The sequence below is a fragment of the Chaetura pelagica genome, unplaced genomic scaffold, assembly GCF_000747805.2.
Source record: "Chaetura pelagica isolate M959 unplaced genomic scaffold, ChaPel_1.0 scaffold159, whole genome shotgun sequence".
NCBI lineage: Eukaryota > Metazoa > Chordata > Aves > Apodiformes > Apodidae > Chaetura > Chaetura pelagica.
In genome coordinates, this window is record NW_009954555.1 from 5,369,754 (window position 1) to 5,380,051 (window position 10,298).

At 51.2% G+C, this 10,298-nt stretch overlaps 1 protein-coding gene across 1 annotated transcript in view; it reads right to left on the minus strand.

Annotated features, from left to right (window-relative positions):
* MEGF6 (multiple EGF-like-domains 6) overlaps window positions 1-10,298 on the minus strand; it is an 84,105-nt gene that overhangs the window by 41,789 nt on the left and 32,018 nt on the right. Inside the window, exon 5 of the mRNA XM_010005284.1 lies at window positions 5,626-5,748. Coding sequence (XP_010003586.1) covers window positions 5,626-5,748 — 123 coding nt within the window. The remainder of the gene's footprint in view (window positions 1-5,625; window positions 5,749-10,298) is intronic.

Consider the following 10,298-nt stretch of genomic DNA (forward strand, 5'->3'; position numbering starts at 1 on the left):
GGCCGGCGCGGCGCTCGGGAGGCAGCGAGAGGGGCTGGGCTGCCCCGTCCCGGCTTTCCCCGTCCCGGTTTCCCCGTCCCAAAGCTCCAGGCTTGGGGAAGAGGGGCTGGAAAGTGCCCGGTGTCGCTCGGCAGTGACTGGATCTGAGCCGACGTGTGGCCGAGAACTGGACCCGGGCTGGTACCGGTGCTGCTGCGGGATGCTCAGCCTGGAGCAAGAGCTCCTTGCCCTCTGCAGCTGCCTGGGGGGAGGTTGGAGCCAGGGAAGGGGTGGGGGTTTGTCCCTTGTCCCAAGTCCCAAGCGATTGATCAAGAGGAAACGGCCTCAAGTTGTGCCAGGGGAGGTTTAGGTTGGATCTTGGGAATATTTTGTTTCCCAAGAGGGTTGTCAGTCCTGGAGGGACACACAGACGTGGTGCTGAGGGATGTGGGTCCAGCACAGCCCGGGATACACGTGTGGAACAACATGACCCTCCAGAGATGAGGGACCTGCTGCAGATTTACATGCACAGGCCCTGGGGATGCAGGAAAAACCCCCAGCAGAGCCTCCACCAGAAAATAAAACCACCTATTTGCCCAAAATATATTGAGCAAGTGGTCAAAAGTGGTCATGGATGGGCAGGCTCCCCCAGCCCCAGCAGCTGAGCACACCCCCACGAGTCCCCTGCCCACAGGGAAGCAGTGGGTGAGAGCAGGGCCCCCAGGCCCCCAGCATCACCCCCACCCTCTCTGGCCAGTGATTTCTGCAAGTGGCCACTCCAGCACCAGGCTGGGTGCACTGGCTGGGGAAATCCAGCTCCTCAACTAGAAAGCAAAGGCCCTGCCAGCCCTTAACTGATCTGCAAGAGAGAGCTCCTGCCTAAACCTTCGTTGGGCTTTCCTTAGAATAATTGAAAAAGAGAAATCTTCACCCCCAAGTTTCAGCTGGGACAAGGAGCAGTGGCTGCTCCACTGTGGCTGCTCCAAAGAAAACCCTAACACTACAGCTTCCTGGAAGGTCCAGCCTAGAATTTGATTTTACCTTTTTCATTAAACAAGAAGTAAGAATAGCTTATTGGATTTTCCAGAGGCAAGCTCAAAAGCCTCATTTAACTTTCTGGAATGTTTTGAAACAATGTGCTTGCAGGGCTGAGCTGGGGGAGAGCAGGGCCTGCTACTTTGAGCCGTTTTCACAGTATTATTTGGCTGTAGTAAAATTCCAAATTAAAACTTGTGGTTTAGACTGCAATGAATAGCATTCCATGAAAAATTTTGAAACACAGAGAGGAGCTGAATCCAGGGAGAAAATAACAATTTCAGGCTATTGCTGCAGCAGTTTCCAAAGGAAAGTGGACTCGAGTCACGAGTCCCCTTTGCAGACTCTTCCAAGCAAGAGCAGCTTCTGCACACTTCAGGGGCCACTTCAGATCATCTTAACACTCACAACAGCCCACATGCTTCTCATTAGCAATTTAACAAAAATATCTGGCCCCAAAATTTGTCAGTTACTTTGTGGAAAAAAAAAGATGTGAGCTTTCCAAAAGATGCTGCGGAAGCGGAGCCGGTGGGACCCGCTGTGCCCCGGGTGCTGCTCCCCTGCTGCTCCCTGCCTGCCTGCCCTGCCAGCCCCTGGGGAGATGCTCAGCTCTGTGGTGGAACAGAAGAGGGGCAGAAGAGGATGTGGGGCAGAAGAGGAAGGGAGGAAAAGCAGGAGGGGTGTTACTGGGAGGCAGCAGAGGTGACCCCAGGGGCTGCCCCGTGGCGCTGCCCGCCCACACTCACCCGCTGCCATCCTGCTGGAAGCCACTTCTGGATTTACTAAACACTTCACCTGTTTAAAAATAGCCCCTTGGCAGACGGTAGGAATTGTCACTGCTGGCCCGGACCAGCTCCCTGGGAACCCTCCCCAGAGCAGGGATGCTGCAGCCATCACAATGGCCAGTGTTGACACTTCCCCTGTAGATGTTTCCAGCAGTGTTGACAGGCAGAAATGAACGTTGCCACAGAGCAGTGAAAAATAGTTCAGACTGACTTCCTCAGCTCAGTAATGTTATTAAGACATTGTCTACATTAAATTAGCCTTGCCTGGAACGCAGATGAATCACAGCAAGCACAGCTCTCCAAGTGACTCCCTCACTCCCCAAGCACCAGCAAAAGGGACCTTTCCATGGCTCCACGACCTGGAAATTCCTGCTACCCAGGCACATGCAGCTCCCAACAAAGAGCACTCTCTCTTTGCTCTGGAAATGAAGACCAGCACAGCTGCTGGTGCTCAACAAATTATGTGACAAACTTGTTGAATCTCCTGTTTTCTTAGACTGCTGAAAAAACCCAACGATGAGCAGCTCAGACGTTTCCAAAGGGCTCGTGGTACAACACATGCATCAAAGGCACATCAGGCTTGAACATAAACTGAATCCTGCTTATGTCATAAGTTATGCTTGGCCAGGTCTGAGCCAGCTCAAGCTTCCTTGTCACCTAATTTACTTTGGCTGATTAAGTACTAAGAGTTGGTTGGAGTCTGGTAACACGGTACCATCAGCAGCAGCTCGTTACTGCTTCCTGGGCAATTAGCTGGGAGAGCAACCACAGCCAGAGGGACAGAGCTGGACCAAACCTAGAACTCTCATGGAATTTCATTCACTTCAGGCTTAGCAGGACCAAATTCTCCCAAGAACCCAAACAAGTTGCAGCAGACAACGTGGTGCTTCACAGTTCTATGGTGTGTTAAGGCCTGGAGTTAATTGATCCCTGCAGAGGCCCAGGTCAGCCAGTCTGGGTAAATGCAAGTGCTTGAACCTTCATCCAACTATTACCCAAACCCTGAATCAAGTGCTTCTGACATTTTAGAAAGGATTCTACACTTAGAGGGAACAGCTGGCTGGAGAAGATGAAACAGTCCAGGAAAATGCAAGAGGTGAAGCCCGGCAGGGGAACTGAGAGGGGCAGGCTGAGGCACAGGTGTGTGGGGATGGGGTTCAGCACAGCACGAGCCACCACCTCGGGTGACATTTACAGAGCAGGTGACACCCCCCTGGTGAGCACAGGAGCAGAGCCAGAAGCTCCAGAGCTGCTGGCTGGGGTATCTGCACAGTGGAGGGTGAGCAGGGGATGCAGGCTTGGCCATCCCTGCTTCAGCATCTTTTACCTGGTTAGGGTCAGCTTTCCAGCCTCAGCTACCTGGGGCTCCTGAGGGAAGCTATTAGTCTTCTTCAGTTTTAACCAAAGAAGATACCACAGAAACAGCTTAGAGGAGGAACCAGGAAAGAATACAGACTGGAAAAGCTAAAAGCTTTTTGTTTTTCCAGCTGCAGAGTTTGAATTCCCTCTTCCAGTCAGGAGTTGCCTTATTTCAAATGAACCTTCAAACCCTCCTTGATCCATTTAAAAGGGGATTTAAAGAAGGGAAAACTCCCACAGCACTGTATTCTGTAATGGCATCAGGATTAGCTGGCCCATGGCACCAGTACACACCAGCTCCCTGAACCCCTCCTCAAGCTGAGGCTTCTCTGGCATGAATCCCAGAGGATCCTGCCAGAATGGCTGCAGAAGCTGGAAGAGGAAGGTTCAGCACCTGCAGCAAAAGGGCAGCCTGGAACAAAAGCACTAGCAGAGAGTTATGGTTTAGGGAGCTTGCTCCCCACTTGTGTCTCCTAATGGTCTCTCAGCTGAGGGCACATGGATCTGCCTACATCGAGAGGAATTTCCAATTCCAATCAGTTTAGCAAAGACACCCTGAGCCCCTGGAGTGCTCTGTCCCTGTGCTGCAAGGTTGGCTGAACCTGAGCCAGATGGACAGACAGTGCAGGAGACCCAGCCCACAGCAGTGCTGGGCTGCAGTGCATGGCACAGGGCTCTGAACCCCTGTGTGCAAGGAGAACATGAGCTGGGCAGGAGTGCAGCACACCCTCCCTGGGCTGGAACACCCCTCTGTCCCCAAGCAGGGTGGGAAGGAGAGCCTGGGAAGTCCTCATGTAGCCAAGACTACATTTTTTTCCTTTGAAAAGCTCCCTACCTCAGGAGCAAACCCTGGGCCTGGCAGGTTCCTGCCCCTGCACACAGAGTGTCCTGCTGACGTGATGGTGCAGCTGGTTGTCCTGCTCCAAAGGGGAGGACTCTGGAGAGGCCAGGGCCACATCACTCCAGCCAGGAATCCAGGCACAGGGTGAAGCAAGTGAACTGCAGTGCAGGCCCCTGAGCCCAACACATCATCCCTGGCCACCCTCAGGAAGGAGGCAAAGTCCAAACCCTCCCGTCCAACACAGCGAAGGGCTCCAAATACCTCATGTTTGGAAGCCCAGGCTGCTTTATTCATGCTCCATCAGGACTTTGATCAAGAAAAGCTGAATATTTTGCAAGCTGTAAACATCAATCAGTGCCTTCTGTCTGTTCTGAACTCGCCCATACAAACACAGACCTGATCCTGTCCACTCCTCTTCCCACATGCATCAGCACCCAGGGCATTTGGAAACTCTTTCTTATCTGATACCAGAAGAAAAAGTAACGTAAGAAGGGGATTCACACTGGCTCCCCTAATAGAAATAATATGAATTTTTTTAAAAGGGTTGTTTGTTTCCACCAAACCTCTTTATCATCCAAGAAGTTAATCCCCATCAGGGGAATTCTGGGGAAACTGAAAATATTTTAGCTTGGCTAAGATAAGGGCAGAGCTGTTTATTTCACACATCTCTACAGTGGTGCTGAGCCAGGAAATACTTTTCAGTTATTTTCAACAAAACAAGACAAATGTACCAAACTGGCAAGAAAGTGACATTTTTCTGCAGAATTCTTTAGTGTCCAAACTGATATCCACAGAAATCACTCTTCCCCAGTTTGTCAGCAGTCCTTGTTAATTATTTCAGATACTTTTGGACCTCTGCTAAGTGCTGAGGAGATGTGGGAGGTGCAGCAGGAAGGCACGGGCAGCCAGGCAGGGCAGCAGCAGCTCCGTGTCGCACTGGAGAACACCTGAGCCTCAGACCTCTGCTCTGCAGGAGCCCTGTGAAGGTGCCCTTCTCAGATACCATCAGTGGATCCTGGAGCCACAAGACACTCCAAGGAATGTATCTTGCTCTTGGCTCCGATAAGCAAATGGCTTTTTGCATGTTCCTGCCTCTCAGCTCCAGCCTGGCCAGAACACGCCGCCGGGGAGAAAGAGGCAGGGGATCCATCCAGTGCAGGAGAGCACAGACCCAGGCTGTGGGACCTGAGATGGCCCATATGACATGAGACTTGCTCTGGTACCAGGCTAACACAAACCCCATCCAGTATCTTCATTTTACAGACACAGAATAGTGTTTTCTCTTCCATTTGGGTTTGAAAGCGGATTTAAAGCAGAAGAGAGGAAACGACATGATGACATCAACTCTGCTGGGGAAATCTCATCTCTTCTGAAGCAATAAAATAGACACCATCTACTTCAACAGGGCCAAGACCTCAGCCTGAAAACCTCATGGAAACCTTTCCTTCTACAGCTGCCACGTACACCCCTAAGCCTGCAGCACAAAGAGAGAACTTGCCCGGATGGCTGAACACCACCAGAAGCCTGGCAGAGGTGCAGGAGGAGAGAAGAACCCCAAAAGCCTTTGGCACCGTGGCCACGACCAGCCTGCAGCTCCCAGGCAGCCCGTGGTGGCTGCAGAAGTACCTGTGCACGTCTTCCCGTCGCGCTGCAGCCGCTGCCCCGCCGGGCACCCGCAGTAGAAGCTGCCCAGGGTGGTGCAGCACTGGGACTCGCAGCCGCCGTTCCCCACCTCGCACTCGTTGACATCTGGAACAGAGGAGAAGGGGCAGCAGAGCTGAGCTGCTGCTGCTGCCCGGCCTGCAGGAGGGCACAACTCACTGCTCCCTTGCAGCTGATTTTCCCACGGTTGACTTTTCCGGGCCAGAAGGAAGTTTGACCAGCACAAAATGATCCCCCTCATTACGTCCTCAAACACTGGAGATGTCACTGCCCAAAGGATTCCTGTCCTGGAGGAATGTGGGCACTCCCAGGGATAGCAATAGATTCATTAGCACAACATGATGCCTCACTCTGGGATCTTGGTCCCGAAAATGAGAAGATTTCTTTCCATTAAAGATCTGTTGGTTTAGAACTTCTACTTTCTCATTTTAAATCAGAGGGGTAAAACTGTTACACTTTTCCATTAGAATTCCTTCAAGTAAACCCACACAAGTTGCCTAAATAAATCCAGGGAAGATGAAAAGTTTGAAAAAATTAGAATATCCACACAGTGTATTTTTTCTACCAATTTTTGTAACTCAAGTCCAGAATAAATCCCATCACCAGGACCAGAGATTCCCCTTCCCCTCCGCAGGGCGTGGGTCAGAGCACCTTTCTCAAATTAAACAGAGTGAATGACTAATCCCCAGGTGAAAATGAAGGAATCACCACCCCCCTGCTTCCTCATTTCCTGGCCACTGGTTCCCCCCACTCCTCAGTTCAGCTCCCAGGGAGGCAATGACCCAAATGAGACCCAAATGAGACCCCAACGAGCCCGAGGGTCCCCTACCACTAAAGCAGCATCCTCCCCAGAGCCCAGCTGGAACCTGTTCCCAAGCACTGGAGATCCCTGCTATTCAAGCATTTCCACACCTCACCAAAACACGTAAGAATGACCTTAATTAATCCAAAAAGAAAGCTCAACTGTGTCCAGCAGAGGAGCAGTGCCCAGCAGTGAGGACGGGACCTTGTGCTGCACCAGCGTTAGCGCCAGTTCATTATTCTCAGCTACAAATCAAAATCAAGCCCAGATTAGGAAATGCCAAGTTTCAGTGAGACATGTGAAATATATGGGGAGGTTTCAAAAAGATTTATCAGTTGCTGGCAAATTTTTGACGTTTGGCACTAAGCAAGGCACTCTAAAAATGTATTTGTGCCTAAGCAGCTACTTTTTTCACCCTGTAAAGAAGCGTTTCCTTCTTAAAAGAAAGGAGAAAAATGGAGACAAATACTGTTTTAAGGAATTTGGTCTGGGTGGAAGAATAATGAGCTGTAGCTGTGCCAGAAGCACATGCTTCAGCCATACTGCACCCTGTACATTTCCTTCTGCTACTGCAGAGAAATCTTGCTTCTCTTCTGCTCCCCCAGAGCCCACAGCCCGTGTCTGTCGGGATCCAGCCCCATTTCCACCTGGCACAGCAGCCCATGGAGAGGGCTTGTCCCTGAGCTTAAGGCTCTGCAGCTTTGCTGGGTATCTGCTGGATAGAGCTGAAGTCTAAAACAATTGAAGGAGCTACTTTGCTGTTGTTATTTTTTTTTTTAACAGCAGCTTTTCTATAAAGTTCCCTTTAATCTTTTAAACGGACACAATCTCAGCAGCTTCCCCGTAAGCCCCAAGTTTCCCCAGAAGGACACAGAGAGCAGGAGTTATTCTTGCCTCCATGTTTTGTAAAAATAAGCAGTGTGGTCAGCCTCTGCAAACACTGCTGTCAGCTTCTTAGAGCTTGTATTTATCAAAGCATTATGAAGCTTTCCCTCCCCATGGCTGAACCACAGCACCCATGAGGACAGAGAAGTTTGTTCCTCATGCCCCCAGCACAGGCTCCACACCCTGGTGTCCTGACTCCTCACTCCTGCCCAGGAGCCACCACAGTTCAGCTCTGACCTCTGCTCAAAGCTGCTGGTTCAGCCAAGACCCAAACCTGCCCCTCAGACCAGGGGATCCTGAGAACATCCCCTTACATTAGCTTTTTTTTCCTACAACATCCTCCTGCCTAGAGCTTTCTTGGACTGGTATTTGCTGCTCAGAAACTCAGCTGTGGAGTGGAGAGGTGGGTGGAGGCAGGACTGTGTGAGACCATTCTGCTTCATGCCAGTGCCTCTCTCTGCCTGCAAGAGATGCAGCACCAGGAAATGTACCTTGTCACCTGCATGGGATGGTTTTTCAAAACAAACCAAAAGAAGCCAGTGTCCAAGATCACCACTGAGCCAGTTCCCACCTCAGCACCAAAAGCCAGTACTTCCTGCAGTCCCATCCTCATGGAGATGGAGCAGGGGACTCTCAGGGTTCCCCCACAGCAGCAGCTCATGCACAGCATCTGCTCCTCCCCTCCAGAGATTCCCTGCAGACCCTTGAAACCAAGTATGGGTCGCCTGGACCACAGCCACAGGCTCCACCTACACTTGATATCCAAGGTCATGCACATCAAGGAGCTCCCAGGAACCTGTTCCCTGAGAAAAGGCTTCTTCCTGCCCCTCCTTTCAGCCATGCATTGAATGAAGTGCCATGGAACTGCAGATAAATTCAATACAAAACGTCTTACAAGACTTCCATTCAAACTTGGTTTCAGTCAATCCCTGTTTGTAAAATACACACAAGTTTGCTTTTTGTTTTTTAAGGGAGAGTTAGGAGCAGGGAGGAGGGTGTTGCTCTGAGCTTGCTGTGCACATGCTCACTTGAGAACACCAATCTCCAGGTAACTCACATCCCCACTGAATTATAGGTAAGCAGGAATCAGAGCCTAACTAGAGGAAAGATATCCATGCAATATAACTGGTATCTGCTTTTATTTTCTGCTTGTTTCCCAAATAACTCACAGAGAAACAAGCACAAGGCAGAGCCCCCAGCAGCTCCTCTGCAGCATCTCAGCCCTGACCAGCACCTGCACAGAGCTCCAACACACCCCAGTTCAGACTGAAATCAGCCATCCCCTCACCTGTACATCTCTGTGCTCCCTCTAGGCACTCATCACTCCAGGATTTAAAGCCTTGCAGAAGGTTATATATCCATGCTCTTTATCTTTAGCAATTGTCTGCCCACCTGTGCAGTGCCCCAGGTAGCCAAAAATAATTGTCAGGGTCCTATGATCAAAAGGCTTGAAATAAAATACTGGAAACAGTAGGTATCCCTATTCTTTATGAGAATCCCCAAGTTATTTTAAGGAAAATGGAATTCAAGCACATCTGGTATTTTATTTGTGGAGGTTACAGGCTCCCACATGAAAGAAACCATCCACTTCAACTGATAACAAAAACCCTCCACTTTTCCATCTGCCTTTGGCCTTAGAGACCATTAATATTCACAGCCCATTGTCAAGTGACTTTACAACATCTTGTAAAAAGGCCTGAAGGAAGCTGAAATGCTGAGAGGCCCCGGGTTTGGAGCATCTGGCTTTCCCTGGAACAAAGGCTGCCCCTTTCCAGCATTCCCAGAAAACACACCACGAAGTGACAGTCACCTCCCAGCTCGGAATCACACCCATCAGACAAGTGCTGGGGGCTCAGGGCAGAGAACACGACCCTGGGCAGGAGAAGGAAGGTGTCTGTACATGGATCTGATGCCCCACAGGAGGTGGGTGCAGCCCAGGCCACACACCCCTCGGCTCTGTGCACGTTCTCAGCTCCCTAGGAAGGAGGACCAGGCTCCAAACTCTGCAGCCCAAGTCCAACCACCTCCCCATCCCAGCAGGATACATTTTCATATTGCTTATTTTCCCTGCATTGAGTAAAATCCCCCAGGGTGGCAGGTGAGAGGAGCTGGCAGGAGATTTCCCCTGTTCCCCTGCAGCCCCGGGAGGCACCACGGGCTGATAAAGGGGCAACTCTCCCCAGTTACCAGGCTTTTCTGTGGGGCCAAAAAGCTCCCATGGCACAGTTTTGACTCCCCTTGCTCTCTCCAGTCCTCTGCATTTCTCTTTGCTCGTTTCAGCGTCCGAGAAGGCCCTGGTGCTGGCAGGATTTTCTCCACAAGCCACGAGAGGGACCCAGAAGCTGCTGCAGGAGCCTGGGATGCTGCAGCTCTGCCCCAGGAAACGCGAGCAAGGAGCAAAACCTCAAGTACAAGCAGCCCGATCTGTGCTGCTGGCTCCATCTCTCATTCCTTCGGCTTCCAGCAGCCTGTTTGCTCACCCTGGCTATTGCAAGCAGATGGGATCAGCTCATGGCATGGCCAATATTCAGGGAAAAGCCCCTTGCTGCTGGGACTCCTTTTGCACATCCTGGGGTGACTTCCCTGCCCAGGCTCAGCCAGGATGGCTCTGGCAGGTACCTCAGGAGCTCAGTGCCCTCCCAGCTGCTGGCACAGCCCCAGCTGAGGGCTGGCAGCTCTCTTCTCCCACTCCTCACTTAAACACATTATTTCCTACAAACAGAGAGGAGTGTATCTCTGGGATCAGCTGTGCCCTCCAAGCAGGACAGTTGTGCAGCTTCCACACTCCTTGCTGGTGAACCAGCATCCTCAGGAAAACAGGATTCCTTATCTGTAAGATGCAAAGCTCACATCCTCTGCTGGCTCAGCCCCAAATACCTCTCAGCAATCCTGACCTGATGCCTGTACAGAACATCATCTGGCAGGATGTGTAGAGGGTTGTTGGGCATTC